Source organism: Aristolochia californica, unplaced genomic scaffold (assembly GCF_029961685.1).
Source record: "Aristolochia californica isolate CCGP_79_NKW_82.1479 unplaced genomic scaffold, dmAriCali1.0.hap1 SCAF_16, whole genome shotgun sequence".
Classification (NCBI taxonomy): domain Eukaryota; kingdom Viridiplantae; phylum Streptophyta; class Magnoliopsida; order Piperales; family Aristolochiaceae; genus Aristolochia; species Aristolochia californica.
This window is the reverse complement of record NW_027181837.1, coordinates 5,023,507-5,041,732: the sequence shown is the minus strand read 5'-3', so window position 1 is coordinate 5,041,732 and position 18,226 is coordinate 5,023,507. Positions and strand designations below refer to the sequence as shown.

General features: G+C 38.7%; 1 protein-coding gene across 2 annotated transcripts in view; it reads right to left on the bottom strand.

The window, feature by feature from the left end:
* The window catches only part of LOC137952530 (calcium-transporting ATPase 3, endoplasmic reticulum-type), a 54,747-nt gene that overhangs the window by 24,536 nt on the left and 11,985 nt on the right, over positions 1 to 18,226 (bottom strand). For both annotated transcript variants that reach the window (XR_011112308.1, XM_068799607.1), the window contains exons 8-18: positions 18,124 to 18,183; positions 17,923 to 18,003; positions 15,258 to 15,343; positions 14,683 to 14,784; positions 14,100 to 14,153; positions 13,726 to 13,827; positions 9,768 to 9,826; positions 8,696 to 8,840; positions 8,299 to 8,406; positions 346 to 498; positions 129 to 233 (exon numbers count right to left, since the gene is read on the bottom strand). Coding sequence is in view for 1 of the 2 variants with exons in the window: in XM_068799607.1 (XP_068655708.1) it covers positions 129 to 233; positions 346 to 498; positions 8,299 to 8,406; positions 8,696 to 8,840; positions 9,768 to 9,826; positions 13,726 to 13,827; positions 14,100 to 14,153; positions 14,683 to 14,784; positions 15,258 to 15,343; positions 17,923 to 18,003; positions 18,124 to 18,183 (1,055 nt within the window). In the remaining variant the exon portion in view is untranslated. The remainder of the gene's footprint in view (positions 1 to 128; positions 234 to 345; positions 499 to 8,298; positions 8,407 to 8,695; positions 8,841 to 9,767; positions 9,827 to 13,725; positions 13,828 to 14,099; positions 14,154 to 14,682; positions 14,785 to 15,257; positions 15,344 to 17,922; positions 18,004 to 18,123; positions 18,184 to 18,226) is intronic.

Sequence of the window (18,226 nt, the reverse complement as noted above, 5' to 3'; positions counted from 1 at the left end):
AAGAAGTCACAGATGTTAATACCCAACCTGGCATGAAAAGCTCCTTTTAGGTAGCATACATTGCATATAAACATGATCTTAGGGTATTTGAATGTGAAACAAATGAAAAGAGCTGATAACAAATGAACCTTTTTAAACTGGTGCTCCCAGTAACGATTACAATAAGCTGCACGCTCATGCTTGCTCAGCATATTGAGTGCCGAAGGCATGGAATCAAAACCAGGAAGACCAACCTGATAAAAAAAATATATATAGGGAACAAATTGACATCTATAGAGTGATGAATAGAATTCATAAGCAACAGAAAATGTAAAGAACAGAGATAAATATCTCATTTGTGCTTACCTTTTCTGCTAATACACGCAATGCAACTTCGGTTGATTCACCAATTTTCTCATAATTTCCTCTGTCTGGATTGTATTGTAAAATAGACTCATTGCAAAGGGCTGAACACATTGCTATGTGAAGAAGACAAGGAAATTGTGCAGGGAACTCAAGCTACAAAAAGAGAATTCATAAAAAATAAACAATTAAACAAAATGATACCAGTTGATAATCATGTTTAAAAAAATATGATACAAAATAACTGAAGAATCCAGCCAAAGCAACCGTCACCTTCAGAAAATATCAAGGATATAGGTCAATCAATAGATGCCAAATCAATAGAGGGGAATACTTCTACAATGTCTCATTTTGCATATCCCCGATTACAGACCTTTATGTGTCCTCCTGGATTCGTAACAAACTCGTTATAGCTAAGTCTCTATCTATTGGCAGAAACCTTCTTTTTCTTTTTCTTTTTCTTTTTTTTTTTGAAAAAGCCTTTGTCTTCATCAAGAGTCGCCCGACAGCAAAACGGTTACACATCAAGAGGAGGGTCCCTTGTAACAAGAGTGTGAAGTTGGGTCCAAGGCCCATCCCAAAATGACTAGCCAACTAAGGAAGCCTCTTTCCCAACTAATAAACTCAAGATCTTTGTATTCACTAATCCATGTGGGATTATTCCTTAACACTCCCCCTCACACCCTCACATGTAGGCCTTCTTTTGTGGCTCTACAAGTGGATAATTTAGGTGTAGGCCTCTTTTGTGGCTCTACAAGTAGATAATTTAGGTGTAGACCCTCTTTTTGTGGCTCTACAAGTGAATAATTTAGGTGTAGGCCCACATATGAGTACCTGCTCTGATACCAGATGAAATTGGGTTCAAGGCCCATCCCAAAATGACTAACCAACTTAGGAAGCCTCTTTTCCAACTAATAAACCCAAGATCTTTATACTCACTCATCCATGTGGGACTATTCCTTAACAGATATTAGAGGGAGACACTTGCTGGGCAAGGGAGTCCACAAAGTTGGCTGATCTCAAAACATGAGACCAATAAGTTACATCAATTGCAAGGTCCATAAGCTTCAAAAAACATATCCATAGATGCCACGTTTCCAGCACCAATTGATGACAACTAGGGAGTCTCCTTCAACAATGAGAGGACCACTCAGCCTGTCTTTAAAAATCCTTAAGCCATGCACAAATGTAGATAACTCAGAAAAAGTGGAAGCCGTGGAACCTAAAAGGCCAGGAAAAGAGGGGATGGTCTCTGAAAAAGTGTAAAATTATGGGATATAGGAGGAAGAATAGAGAGGGAGAAGAAGGGAGAGAGAGATGAGAGAAAGAGAGTTCAGAAAAGACTCTCATTGGGGGTCGTGCTCAACCCCCATCTTCTTTATCTTTATTACTTGAATTTAGGGTAAATTACAGAAATGCCCCAAAAACTTAAAAACACTCAAACTCTTGTATCTCCCAATATACATACTCAAATTACATGAAAATAAAACTAAAAATAGATCTAATCATGCAGAATAAGATAGTGTCAACTCCAAACATTACAGCTAATGTAAAAAGACAAAACTACCCTTCAATAGATTTTCTAAGACTCCCCCTCAAGCTGGGGCATATATATCCATAAGGCAGCTTGTTACAAAATATCCAAGCTCGCATCTACCCAAGCTTTAGTAAACTCATCTTCAATTTGATCACCAAATCGCACATAGGGGGTGACAACTTTCTTCTTCATCACTGTACCTCATTATATTTAGTTTTTTCATGGAATATTGGATTTCCTACAATGAATATGGTTGACTGATTGTCGAAGTACATAGTCATAGTTTTATCCCTTTGTAGATTCAATTCTCTTACCATAGATCTTACCAGCATCAATTTACTGATCATATGAGTCATGGATCTATACTCAGCTTCAGCACTGAACTGAGCTACAATACTCTATTTCTTGCTCTTCCAATTTATCAAATTACCACTAAAAAATACAAAATAACCTGTGGTAGACTTCCTCTCAAACTTAGATCCTGCATAGACCACATTTGAAAATGCTTTTATCTTCATGTGACATTGAGGCTTAAATAATAACCCCTTTCCAGGTAACCCTGTCAAATATCTTCAGATTCTCTGGACAGCCTCCAAATGAATGTTGCAAGGGCAATCCCAGTCATAACTTGGTTGTCAACCTCCCAGTCATTATTCATAGGCACTGGAGGATCATTTCGAATATATTTGGACTTCCTCTTCGCTTTCAAATACATTCAAACAGAAGTAACCCAGCTAAGATAGTTTCGCCCACTCAACTTTTCTAAAGTGATAGCAATAGTATATTTTCCATCAAAACTGCTAATTTCCTTTGATGGAGTAAAACCTTCAGCGGAATCAGCCATACTCACCACTAAACAGTCTCAATTAAGCAAATATAGCTTCAGGTAACTAGTCTGGTGCGCAAGATAGGTGGACCCCACTTCTCAAAAATTAGGGTTTTATGCAATTTTTTATGAACCCAGATTGACACAAATTCCGCCAATAAAGAGTGAATATACACTCAGAAATCATAAATCAGCCTTAATTAGAGCTGACATAATCATCCATGGTGATGATGCAGTCAAAAAGCCTTGTATTGGGCTGCGCACCCAAGGAGAAGGTGATTCCCCCCAAATCAAAAGTCCCTCTAGAATTTTTCTCATAGTGCAGTAGAAACCAATAACCCCTAAGGTTTTGGCAAAAAGAGAAGAAAATTTGATTTTTGTTGAACCAGTAGGGCACAAACCTCAAAAGGCTCTTCTTCTAGGATGACGTAGATTTCAATGGAGGAGAAAAAACCCAAACTACAGGCCTCCAACAGTGATTCACTACTCTGATACCATGTCAAAATGTAAAATAAGAAGAGAAAAGAGAAGAAATTGAAGAAGAAAAGAAGGGAGAAAAAAGCAGAAAGAGACTCTTTGGGAGAAGTCTCCTTGGGGGTCAAGCTCGACCCCCCTTCTATTTAATAAGTGATTTGGGAAAAATTACAAATATGCCCTTACACATTTAAACCACATAATCCCTTCATCTCCCATTTTTTTTATAAACATATGGTGATTTTTTTTTTTTGAAAAAGATGTATTAATAAAACGAGAGAAATTACAAGATTTGAGGGAGCAAATCCCTTACAACCAGCGATTGTAGGGTAGCTCCCTGCCTGGCAAGCACATCTGCTGTCGAATTTTTGGATCTCGGAATATTAGACCAAATACAAGATACAATTAAGGTAATTTCTACAATTTCCCAAAAGGTATCCCAATGCCGCCACGGGGGAGGGGATGCACTCTCATACCATCCAATAACCACTTTAGAGTCTCCTTCGATATGAAGAGGACCGCTACATTTGTCTCTAAAGACTAGGAGACCAGAGAGGAGGCCATGAAACTCTGCAGAAGTAGAATCGGATATGCCTAGAGGGTCGGCATAAGAGAAAAGTTGATTGTCGGAATGATCTAAAATAACTCCTCTGAAACCAGAGATCCCAAGATTACCAAGAGATCCTACATAACTAAAATACATGAAATACATAATAACAGATATAGAATAGATATTGTAGAACTCAGCAACATCTACTAATGTAAAATGACCAAAATACCCTTCAGTAGCTTATCTAACAATTTTTTTAGCTTGAGTGAGAGCATACCCTCCCTCATTCCATGGACATTCAAGCATCTCTACGAGTTTTCAACTTCTTGCTAACAGTTACTAGCATTTAGCTAATTATTTTCAAACCTAAACGGTTTCTTGCCCCATCCACCAGTCTTTGTGTTAATAAGAATTAGCTAGTGATCCGAGATAATTCAACTCAAAATTTCAACCGAAACATCTGGAAAAAGCTCAACCCAATCGTTTTGTTTTTTGAAGAAGATGTATTAATAAAACGGAAGAGAATTACAAAATTTGTGAAGCACGTTCCTTACAACCAGTGATTGTAGGGTAGCTCCTTGCCTGGCAAGCACATCAGCCACCGAATTAGCGAATCTCGGAATGTGAGACCAAATACAAGGAACAATTGAGGTAATATCTAAAAAAATTTTAAAAGTATCCCAATACCTCCACGGAGGAGAAGACGCATTCTCACACCAACCTATCACCATTTTTTTGGCTGCTAACGATTGGGTCGATTGTCAAGTGACAGCTCGACCCAATCGTTAGAAGCCAAAAAAGGTAGAACCAAGATAGAATTGAAGGGTTTTGGCCTTTGCTCCAAGTAAAAAAAAAATTCAAAGGTAGAATCTTGTCTAACTCGTGAGCCACAATAAAGTCGCATAAGACATGCATGGAAGTCATGATGCTTCGAGCTGAGGGGAGCCTTTCATTGTAGTATCTGATGGCACTAAAGTTACTAGCAAGGATCCATGGATGAGAACAGGATTGCAATAAGTTTGTGAGCTTGTCCCAAAAAATCGCTCCTTGTCCATATCTAGTGGAACTGTAGACACCAACCAAGCACTATTCTCTATTCAGATCCTTGTCATGAAGGTTAAGCCCAATTGAGAATTCACCGGAGCTTGAATCCAAGAGGACCAAGGCAGACTCATCCCAGGTGATGAGGATACTGCCCACCAATCCATAGGCATTGAGCACAATCCATTGGGGGTGTTGCTTATACTAGCCGTCCTGGACAAGTGATATGTTCTAGCACATGATTTCTTGGCAAATGGCAAGGTTAGCTTTCTTATTTTGGAGGGTCTCCAAAATAGTGGCTCGCTTGCAACCACTGCCCAATCCTCGAACATTCCAAGACACACAAATCATTTATAATTCTTTGGTGGACTCCTTTGGCTCCTTTAGAAGGTTCCGTGTTGTTTCTAGGATGAGACATCATTCTTTCAGCGACTTCCATCATCCCTTTCAAGGTGTCAGCGTCATTTTTGTCTTTATGACTCTGAATGGTCTCAGCTAAGGATTGCCGTTGAGGCTCCTCTGTAGTTTGTTTTACTTCATGCTTGTTGTTCTGCTTGGCTTTTGTGCCTACCTCTCAGTTGCTTAGAGCTTGTCGCTAGTCATCAAAATTGTCAGCCTCTTTGCAAGCTCAAATAAGCTGTGTTAGCATGCAGATTTGTGGCTGAACGATGTATTTAGCTGGGTCAGAAGATGATCCACAACAATTAGGACTGTCAGTGTTCATTGCTGCGATTGGGAGCTGCAATTGGCATGGATAGTAAACCAAGGTTCTTGAGATGCCGACTGTCGAGAAGGTGGTTTTGGGGGATTTTCCAGTGATAGAATGGATTGCTTTTTATTGGCATTGGAAGCAAGGAAAACTATAACCAAAATCCTTTTTTTCAGTCATGACCTTGGAATCGCACTCATCTATTTTAGGCTGGGTGAAGAGGTAACACAGGAGGATTGGCTGAAAACCTGGGGCTAGATGAATGGGGTTAGGAAAAGTGTTTCGATTTCATAAAAAAAAAGTGTTTCGATTGGTGCAAGGATCAGTTTGTAGCTCAGAGATGCAGGCCAGATTGTCGTTAAGGGGATAAGGAGGTAGGCCAAGGACGACAAGATTCTAGTCACGACCTCGGTCAGTATCTTGATTGAGGGCAACAAAATTTGTAGTTGCTGTTGGGGGACACACTCAGGGGCGGGTTTATTCAGAATGGTGGCAGTTGTCACGAGAGTAGGGGGGCAAGCACTTCAGATGGTTGGACGTGTTTGTCTTCCAGCTGTAAGGGACAAGAAACTTGAATTCAAATTTGAGTTTGAGAAGCAATTCTGTCCAGCTGTCAAGCGGCTGTAGAAGCAGTTGGGTCAACCAGGACAAGTTGAGTTTTCAGGTTCAATGGATCAGTCCCAACTTGTTGTCTTCTTCCTTGGGTTAGTTAATTTCTGTTCCTTCTCTTGGGCGTTTTGCTAGTAGTGGGTGGTTCTCTCACAGCCCTAACAACAAAAGTGACTACACCAACCACCAGGTTGATGTGAGTTTCATAGGGCAGTTGGTGAAGTAGGGCAAGATACAAGTAAATCAAGCTGTTAGAGAGTACTAGTTTCAGGGGCAAATCTTCGTAAGGGTTCCAAAGCAACCCACTATGAGGTGAAATGTCTACTCATGCCAAAGGTCAGGCAGAAGATGAAAGATTTATAGCATCTAGGATAGGGGCCAGTAGGATCAGTGGGGGACCATTTTTCAATTGAAGAAATGGGGTCAATAGGCAGTGGTTGGGAAGGGAAAGGATGCACTCAAGGTGTTGCTGATTCAATAGCTTGATGAGCCACCCATTAGGAGAGAAAAGTGAGATGCCAGGCAAATAGCTGAGCTGCCAGGCGAGTGCAATCCATTCAGCTAGTTCATCCATGAAGAGTTCCAAACGGCATGGATTTGGAGGCAAAGTGCAAAATGATCATGTCCACTTTGGAGGAGCTGCTTAAGGATGTTCAAAGCTGAGAAGAGTTTGGTCGAAGTGGATTTCGATAGGAATTGAGGGTGAGGAGGAAAGTGGCATTGGGGTTGTTGATTATGGGTAAGGAGGTATGGGAGGTAATGGAGAGGCAAGGGAGGAAGGTGGAAGTTGATGAGTAAGGGGATTGCAAAGGGTAGGTTGGTTGTAGACGAAATGCTGACAAACCTCAGGAATCAGGTCCCAATTAAAATCATGCCTAGCAATTGTTGGTATGTAAAGTCTTGCCACCACCTGCTGTCCTTTGAATTATGACAGTTTGCATTCAAGGTTGCCGTTGCAATGGAACACTGTGAAGCAGAGCTGCGTGCCTTTGACTCAGAGATCATGAATAATAGGGAAGTGATTATTTGGATTAGTGATCTTCTTCTATTTTCTGATGAAGTCGCTCAAGGCCAGGAGTGGGAGCTTGATGAAGTCGCTCAAGGCCAGGAGTGGGAGTTTGATGAAATCGTTCAGGCCAGAAGTGGGAGCCTGATGGAGGAGATTTGGAATCAGTTCTCACAGAAATTTTAATACCCGCTTCACCACTAAATCTTCAGTCATCAATCTTGAAGATGGTGCAATCAAACTTGAGGATCCTCAAATGCGAAGTTAAGCCATTGGACACATTTCAGGTGTCTGATTGGAGTGCTCTCCTTGCCCTTCTGCTCATCACCGTATGCCATTCACCGCAATCACAAAGCTCGTCCCAGTCATCGCTGCCGACACCTTCCTCCAGTCGTTGCTGCCAAAAAAACCCGCCATGCTCCTACCGATCCAGTCTTCCTCCCTCACTACACCACTCTTTCGCACTCATCTCACTTCTATTGGCAGCAACTTAAGTTCTTTAAAATGACAAAAAATGCCAAGTTACAAAAAAAAATTGATACAAATATTAATGCCACTTTATTGTCAAATGGATTTTTTTTTTTTTTTGAGAATGTCCTACAAATGATTTTACGATGACCCACAAATGAAATAGGTAAGCATGGTGGATTTGATGCAACATTTGTCTACCCATAAACAGTACAGAAAGTGAGGATGTTGCCAAGCCTACCAAGGGCAATTAACCAGAGGATATTTTATCATAACATTTTTGGATTTAAAAAGGAGGTCTTCTTTACAAAAACACATTTTTGGGTCATGAGAAATGGGAGCCAAGTCAGTTTTCTGTCTGCCATCAGTGCAGAGTAGCTAAAGGTACAGAGAAGCTAGCATTTATCACTTTTTTACCACTATATGCTTCAGTCCACCCATAAACTATGAGTGTTTGTATATGTCAAAAAAGAAAGAGTAGCTAAGTCTAAAATTCTATCAAATAGATGTTTTATATACTTTCTGTAATGAAGGCATATATAACTCTCGGAAGACAGATGGAAGTACATGTGAAGGTTCTCAAGTATTCTCCGGGTCAAAAGGCACTAAAATATGGTAAGAAATAGATACTACCATGAAATCTAATTAAGCATTACAACAATCTAATAGCTATAATGAAATAAAGCTTTTTTTATACACATAAGATATTGAATTAGTGAAGTAAGATTTTCCATGCCTGGATCCCTTCACTATCAAAAATGATTCCTTCCGGTGCATATGTTGTCCCACTAACTGTGTACTCAGTGGAGATGGGACAAGGACGTGCAGAACTAACAACACAGATCTGAAGTGTACCAAGTAAAGAATTGTCAGAGAACAATAGAAATAAACAAGTGATGCTATTCTATAGAAGTTAAAATAACAAGATGCCCATTTTAAAACTTCGGTTTCCAAAGCAACAACCTAATCACAGAATACCATAAATACACAAGTGTGCGCAGAAGGTGCAGTGAAAGGTAAACATAATTCCCATTTAACAAAGTCATCCATCATTTTAAAAACAGGTAAAGAAAATAAGGTAATCATGTCATGACAGGCAAAGAAAAAATATACAAAATTTAAAGGAAAATCACCTTTGAAACAGACATCATATTTGTTGTGAGTGTGCCGGTTTTGTCACTGCAAATTACTGTTGTGCAACCCAAGGTCTCCACAGAAGGCAATGACCTTACAATGGCATTCAGGCGAGCCATCCTTTTTGTCCCAAGTGCCAAACACCTGATTATGAATGGAGCATCAAAATGAACCATCAAGGCACAAAACGAATGTTGCATAATGACTGATACATAAAGTGGTTATTTAGTGACCCAGTGGATCAGAACATGAGACTTTGAAACTGACGTCCAACAACAACTGTCAAGGAAATACAAGATGCTTCTTGCCTCAAAACCAGTTTCTCTATACTTCAATGCATCAAAAAAGTTCCATGCATGTATATGTGATCAGGATCTTATAAGACCAAATCATGAAACAATCACAGACGACCCTTGATACAGTAGAATAGCGTATTAAGTGGCACTTTCAGCATTCACTGGAAAGAAATTCTAAATAAATACTATCCTAAATAGAAATTAGGACTCAGGCCATCCAAACAATCAAAGAGGTTATCTTTGCATTACAAACTAATACACATAGTGGTTATTTAGCTATTCAAAGAACAAAAACCGACATTCAAAAATAAAAAAATAAAAAAAAGAGAACCAAAACCTAGGACTCTGATCTGGATAATCATGTCCAACAATTAAAAAAAAAACAAAAAGAGAAATAAAGGTGTCTCCAATTTCTTTATATTTGAATGCATCAAATACCTGACATGCATGTATTAGTTATGAGGGTATAATCATTTCTACAGTCAACAAATCATAACAACATATTAAGCAGCACATTAAGCATTCACTTGAGACAAGCTGTAAAAAATAAATATTAGCATGATAAGAAATTAGGACTCAGACAATCCTCACAGCCAAGGAGTTCATCTATTTGGTCAGCATACCTGATTAATGTACCTGTTTACTACCATTGGATACATGATGCTTAAAGAGAATGTAAATTGGATCATTTGTAGCAAAACTCCCACAAAAGTTAATTGCTCATACTAACTAATCCTGAATAGTGCAATTTCATAAACTAAGATTTTAAACCCACGTTGTAACAACAGCAGGAAGCCCTTCAGGAATTGCTGCTACAGCCAAAGCCACTGCAATCTGCTCATGCACAAGAGTAAAGATACAGTATTATATCATCTTCGAAACTAGTAACCACATCAAGAACATACAAGCATCTTTTCTTTTCGAGGAGAATACAATTATATAGGCATATGGAAACAAAATGAGAAATGATAAAGGCTTTCGATAATACATAATAAAAAGTCTCTATGTGCTGAAGTTTTGGACCACTAAGGGGGGTTAGGAGAGGATAGAACTGAAGTTGACCAATCAATGAGAAATGATAATGGCTTCCTAGATAAGAAATAGTCACGAAATACTGAAGCTTTGGATCAGGAAGGGTGTCCAAGGAAAGGATGGAACAGATGTTGATCAGTTAGTATACGACCACAAAAATAAGTGATATGTAGATCAGTCGGTATAAAACCACAAAGAAATTAGTCAAATCATAAATAGAAATTTAATACATTAGTCTATAGTGGTCAGGTGTCATCTTTCATCACAATACCAGCACCCACAAAGTAGCAGAAACTTTACTTATGAATCAACATAGCAGCCCGTACTTCCTAAATTGCCAATAAAAAGATGGCACCCCAATAAAAGATAACAATGGCCATAACATGATGCTATGTCCACGTATTGTTTAGAGATATTTTTTAAGAAATTAACATGTTTTCTAAAACAGCTGACTCTAAGGTGAAGACTGATCTACAGGCATAACACTGTAGTCATTTAAATGGTGTAGAGAATGTCAGGGGTCAGGATTGGCTCAAATTGAGATGAAACCCCAATGATTGGCACGAACCTAATATTCAAACAGAATCAGACTGGTTCATTTATAACATCAATACTAAAACAGGAAGGTCTTTTTAAGTTTGCTAAAACTACCTGTAAACCTAAAACATTTGACCAGAGAGCTCAGCTATTCTATTTCCTATTTCCCAACTGTAAAACCGTAAGGATAAACAAGATGCATTGATATCACCTGGAGACACCACGGCTGCTGCCTATCAAAAGAAGCAGAAGCCACACAGAAGCAGAATATAGGAATACACAGAAGGGAGGTTAGTCCAAAAACAGGGTAAACCAAATTGAAATAATAGCTCAAGGAACAAAATTTCAAAGATCTAGTTTCTTTAACTCCTTCTCTGGTCCAGAGTGCCCAGATATCAAATGGTCCAAATGTAGCTTAGTTGACCTAGTCAAAATAAATACAATCCTTGGAATAGAACATTTTTTATGATCCTTGATTCACTACTCTCATATGAAACCACTAAGAGGCCTGTTCAGCAGCAAAGGATAGGAATAAAGCTTCCCACTGCACAAGGACAGGCATTCCCTAGTGCTGCATCCCAGAATAAGTTAGGTTACTGAGTCCAAGCACCAGATTTCAAACCCTCACTTGATGGATCATGGGTGCTGTCATGCTGGGCACCAGGTAGTTTCCTAGGCAATCTAGGGGGGATGCAGATGACATTTTTTTTCAAAAAAATAAAATAAAATAATGTTTATTACAACACTCGCACACTACTTCCAATATCTCCGATGAGTGTTAAGAATGATCCAACATGCATCCAAGATTTGAAAGATCTTAAGCTTATTAGTTGGAAAGAAGCCTCCTAACTACAGCTTATCACTTTGGCAAGCCGAAGTTTTTTTTTGTGTGTGTTAAAAATAATAACATAAAATAATAAAATTATATTGAAAAAAAAACCCAGTTACCTATTTTGGGATGGAAACTTTAGCTAGCTATTTTTGAACAGACCTAGGCCCAACTTTAACATGGTTACAGAGAAAGCACCTGTGCATGGGCCTCCACCCACAATTCTCTCCATGTACAAGTCATAAAGAAGGACCACATGTGAAGTAAACTTTTAAGAATAATCCCACATGAATCAATGTGTTAGAAAGATCTTGTGCTTATTACTCGCAAAGATGTCTCCTAATTTCAGGTAACCATTTTTGGATGGACCTAGACCTAACATTATTAGCGAGAATTGAATCCAAAACCAAATAATAGAAACCCTCCATATAGACATTGAGACAAACACCAATCCAATATATAAAGGATTTTTGGAGGATAATGAAAGAGAAGGGAGGAGCACATACCCCCACAAGGAGTAAAAAGAGGTCAATCACTAAACAAAGACAAAAAAAGCGTCACTAAAGAGAGATTAGATCCACAGTTCTCTCCTTCACATCCTTCATATATGTAGTAGTGCTCTTTTTTTCATTTGCATTGCTGCTGTATTGCTGTTCTCAGCTTGTTTTATTAATGCTAATCTGAGCTTATGTAATTTGGGGCTTGCTGCTCTGTGTTATCCTCTTGGCTATCTTCATTGTTTCTGTTTAAAAAAAAAACAAAAAAAGTACCCTTCACCTATCTCAAAAGCTCAAGTTAAACGAACCTAAAGAAGGAAACAGTCGATTCAACAGTTTGAGTTTACCAATCAGCTGGTTTAGGAACCTGATTGTGTTTGGTTTTTTTTTTTTTTTGATAAAGATGTATTATATTAACAAGAGAAAAATTACAAAGGAAGAGGGAGCAGAACCCTAACAACAAGAAATTGAAGGGACGCTCCCTGCTTAGCAAGCACATCTGCTACCGAATTCGCAAATCTCAGAATGTGAGACCAAATACAAGAAAATAGTGAGGTAATATCTAAAATCTCCCGAAAGATGTCCCAATGCCGCCACGGTGGAAGGGAAGCACGCTCACACCATCCAATGACCACCTTGGAGTCCCCTTCAATGTGAATTAGACCACTGCAGTTGTCTCTGAACACGCGGAGCCCATTAAGAAGGCCATATAGCTCCGTCGATGTTGAATCAGAGATGCCTAACGGGCCAGCATAAGAGAAATACTGATTGCCAAATGGATCCAAAATCACACCCCCAAATCCAGTGATCCCTGGATTGCCAAGAGAAGAGCCATCAAAATTCAACTTTAGGTAACCAACCTCCAGGGGAGTCCATTCCTTCATTACTCGAACCTTGGTCCCAAAATGCATCATTGCCAAATTGCTCCAACTATCACGGATGGAGGTGCCCTTGAAAGAGCAAAAGGACTTCTTAGTCAGAAGCCAGGTGAAAATTTGCCCCATCACCCTTTCCGCTACTCTTACCTTAGATTCACTTTTAGCATCGAAATGCCTTCGGTTACGTTCATTTCAAAGCCCCCACGACACGAAACTGACACATGCAGAGATCATCACTTTACCGAAAATAGGAAGGGGATAGCCCATGATTGACTTGCTAAAAGAGATCAGATCAACAGATATACAGAGTTGCAACCCCAACTTGCATAGGACAGAGGTCCACACATTCCATGAGAGCTGGCACTAGAGCAGAGTATGGCTGGTGGATTCAGCCTCAGCATTGCAAAAAGGGCATAGGGGGTCTATAGATGGGTGGTCCCTTCTTCTAAGCACATTTGTCTTGCAAGCACAACACATGAAGAATTTTATCTTTGGAGGAGCACAGAGACGCCAAACGACGTAGATATCATGCTCCCTTTGCGTCGAATCTCAACCATTAATGTATCTGTACGAGGATGAAACTGAGAATTTTCTGCTTTTGTCAGGCCACCAAATGAGCTTGTCTGCATCGGAGGGCCTCATTCTGACTGAATCCAGTTATTGTGTTTGTTATAGTGATGCACGAAGTTGCTTCAGATTGGACCAGCAAGAAAACAAAGATATGCACTTGCAAAAGTAAAATAAAGAACAAACTGGTATACCTGCCATCCTAACTACAGCAAAACCAAGTACAATTTTCCAAAGAAAAATATGAAAAACAGAATACCTTATGAAAAATGTCGATAAAGTTTTGCTGGTAAAAGTAACCACATAGATGTAGAAACCAAATTTAAATTTAATAAATTACTTAGCAAACCAAAATAAATATAGAACATCGACTTCACTTAACAAAATTCTTACCTTAAAATAATGTATTGCACCTCTCAACCAGCCACCATGAGAAGGATCACGGAAGTGCCCAATATTTACAACCCAAACAAGGACACAGATTCCAGCAATGACCTACACATGGACTGGAAATGTAAACATTGCCCTCATCTCTATAAATCTTGCCATTTACTCATTGATTGGGTAATTAAGGAAAATCTTCAGTTCATGCGTAAGAAAAAATTAACATGTATCATCTTTCTGTAATTTTTTTCAGTAATTAACTCTCAAAATAAACTTCTATAAAAACATTTTAGCATTAGGTACGCTATGAAGTCCAAGAACTTGATGAAGTCACATTAAAAAAAGCAAAAAGTTTAGAAATTGATAAATGAAAAAAGTTGCACCTTTGCTAAGAATGTACCGAACTCATCAAGTTTTTTCTTCAATGGTGTTGCCTCCTGTAGATCCAAGAGTAGGTTTTCATGGTTATAACCACAAGCCACCATATGTATTAACAGGCAATGGAATAATGTATATCACGTTGTCAATCCAAATTTAGATCAAACAAAGACCATGATCCCTTGAAAACATGACACAACGAGGTGTGAAAGCACTTGGGCAAAAAAATGATAAGATTGACAAATATAAGTGAACACAAGAAGAAAAAAAAATCTTTTCCATTTTGCCAGTCATAGATCACAGGAACCATGTCCACATAATCAATGCAAATCATGCCGTATTAGAGTTTCAGATAAAGTAAAAGAATGGATCAATGCACAACCCTTGTCAAATAAAAAACATTTCCAATTTATCATAAATCTTCATCAAATAGAAAATATTTCCAGCTGACATGGTATATAGATTCCCAATAAATTCCATACTACTCTACAGAAACAAATATATGAGTCAACCAATCCTTCTCTCTCACCTATTACAGTAGCGCAAAAGTAAAACAGAAGAATATGCAAAATTAAATGGTATGCTTACATCTTCAGTTCTCAACATAGCATCCCGTATGCTACCCATGGCAGTGTTAGAGCCAACTCCAACAACAACTGCTCTGGCTCTGCCAGACACCACGACTGTTCCCTGGTCATCATTCAATACAATAGTTGTTACTGGTGATAAACACAGATTACAATGATCAGGCCGATAATTGAGAACCATTCAACCTTCATTCACAAAGCAAACCTTCAAAAATGCACTGAAAGCAGATTTGCTGGCATAAGAAATTGGGAACTTCCAACATATCCTTTGAGAGGTTTAATCTTCACAGATAGCAATGCAACAAATGTACACTTTTCATGAAATGTACTAATGTATGCATATTATCCTAAAAGAACTGGAAAAGCCCAAGCATCTTTTCCCTAAATCCTTTATAATACTAGCAACACTAACTTCAAATTTTTTTCCCAAAGTGCTTCAACATATTGTACTGAACCATATCAGAGTTTCTTCTAATTTCGTGCAGTTGTGTGCCATAGCAATCTCCATCACATTTTTGCACTGTAAAGTAACAGAGACACTGTTTTAATGAGATGTGAAAGATGCTTAAGTCTTACAGAAAAGAGGATGTTTGTCTTGTCTTGGTATACAGCCTTTGTTGCCAAAGTGGTCTCAAGCTCTTTTGTCACAGAGAAGCTCTCACCTATCAGCAAGCAACATGTCAATGAGAAGAAAGGATGAACATAACTTATAACAGCCAAGAATGCAAAAAGGCACCAAGAAAACAAGTGTGCTATTATTCTTGAGGAAAAAAAAAGAAACATGCTATTTTCTTCATGGGCAACTGGAAATTTTATGTGAAAGCAAATAACTAGATGAAAGGCAGGGAAGGTAGAGGAACTGGCAACAAGCCTTCAAGAGAACAAAATGGAAATGGATATCGGTTGACATTGAGTAGTAAAGTTGACAGATACTGTACTGCAACACTGAGATTGAAAACATGGAAAATCAATCTGGTTGGGTTTCTTATCAACCTGAGTAAAAACAAAGACTTAGGTGAATCTTTACTGAATCACTCAATTAATACCAGAATAATACACACAAAGAAGCATACGTGTAGAAACTACAAAAACATGAACTTATTAGTAAATTACCAAAAATATAAAAATAGTTTATAAATCTACAAATTCATAAATCATGCATCTAAGTTTGGCTTTTCAAATTTTGGATGTTTTAATGTTGGGTCTTAAAATTTGCATGTACTAGATTGACACTGAGTGAACTTGTACAAATTGGATGACCACAAAAGATTTCCATACGGTAGCTTGAAGAATAAAATAAACTAAAAGAATTGGCTCATGAACAAAATAACTCCAAAGTTTTCGTGTTAACTAGGACCAGCCAAGTTTTAGAAAGAGTTTCTAAAACTCTGTAAGAGTATGAAGAACTTGTTTGGAAACTGAGTTTTACAAAAAAGACTTGCTTTTCCTACTGATTAAAGTTAACTTGTGAAAGAGAGCAATTAGGACCAAGTTTGAGAGCAATGCTCTTATAATGATTGTAGTAAAGCCCATTTCCATTATGACAGGATTGAAAAGTGGTGTTTTTCAGCAGGTTCTCCAAGAAGAGAGCGCAAAGGTGATATCATCCAAATAAAAGTACTGTAGTTCCATATCAATTTCCCAGCTCACAGGAGAAGATGTGCCAACCACCAGCCAGATTCATTGGCCAGAATGAGTAACTCCCGTAACCCAACCATATTGTGTGTGTTTTCTCACCCTTCATTGTTGTGAATCCCTCATGAGTAGAGGTCCTTTCCTGATTTTTTCTTTTCTTTTTGGAAGCAAGAGAGAGAAGAATTCATTAAGAAGATGACCCACAGAAAGGAAGTACAAGCAGAGAAAACCAAAAAAAACAAAAAAAAAACAAAAAAACGAAGGGAAAATACAGAAAGTCAAAGGAGGGAAGACAAGAAAACAAGGTTTTTCCGGGTGACCCTATCTCTAGCCAATGCATCAGTGGTGTCATTAGCACACCACAGGAGTATGAAGCCAAATAATGCTGTGTATTACAAACATCCTCTAACTCATCAAAATACATTAAAATTCTGCCTGGTGGACTCTTGCTTCTTTTAGCCCAGCTGATGACTACCAAAAAGACCCTTTCAGCAATAAGGCCCTGAAGGAGATCCCTCAACTCCACCACCATAGCATCACATTGACCGAAAGGAGCAGAGTAAATACGAAAGATGATGCCTGCAAAGTTCCAGATGACCCGAGTTCGCCCATGAACTGCTGTCAAAAATTTAACTTCAGCTGATCCTCTAGGGGAGGGACCCATTCAGAAAGGTTGGGAGCAGAAAGGTCAACATGATTGATGATTATTCTCCAATTTTCCCTAATGATGAAGCTAGGAATATGGAAATTTCAGTGGCGTGCTGGCCCAAAAGAGTGCAATGCAAAGCTTTTTCGATGACTCCCCTAACAGAGCTTTGTTTGCCCTCAAAGGTCCATCCATTCCGTTCTTTCCAAATGTTCCATATGATGGGGGCAAAGGACAACATCCAGTAATTTGTTCCAGTTTTCCCCCAAGGAACAGAGTAGACGATCGAGAAGGCTAAGGAAGAAGATTAGGAAACAACATTGAAGGCCAAAAGTGAACGTGAAGGGATTCCACACCTGGACGGAGAAAGGATAATGGAGAAAGAGATGATTACATCTTCAAGCTGTTCTCCACAAAGTTTGCAAGTTTGGTCCTCAATTTGCCTCCCTCTTTACTTCAATTATTCTACAGCGAGGATTTTGTCCTTTGCAGCATACCAAATGAAGAGGATGACCATTGGGGGGACATGTGACAACCATTTTAGCAAAAGGCAATGCATAAGGCAATGTATAAGGCAAGTTTTGCTAAAGATCATAGCCATAAACATGAGTATAGTGGGAGGCAATAGTATATGTTCCACAAGAGACCATATTCCAAATCATGAAAGCAGGTAAACGTTTTTCAAGTTGAAAGGAGACATTTTAATGGTTGACTAAAAATTTCTGAGAGATAATGAAGTAGAAAGCATGTACAGGACCAACTAAAAAGATGGATATACATTGAACATCAGATAAACTTCCTACATGACAGTAGACAACAAGTGCCTAAGAGACCTCAAACAACATAAACCAAAAGGAAACTAAAGAAGGAAAGAATGTTAGAGCATCACTTTAAAACTTTATACTTGAATAAAATTTCGTTACTGTTCAAAAGCTTGGAACCAATTCTAAGACGAGGTACCTGTCAGTATTGCCTGATCAACACGCAGCTCATCACTCAGCATTTCAACCATTCTCATGTCCGCAGGAATTTTGCAGCCCACTATTCACCCACCCCCCACCAAAAAAAACCCTTAATTATATTGGTAATAAGATTATCTGAATGAAACAAGATTATTCCAAAATGCTAAATCCGGTTTTATACTGAATGCAGCAAACATACCTCCAACCTCAACAATATCCCCAGGTACGAGTTCGGTGGCCGGTAATATCGAAAAGCACCCTGCAAAAATTCCCAGCTACTTAACAAAGACTGGCACGAAAAT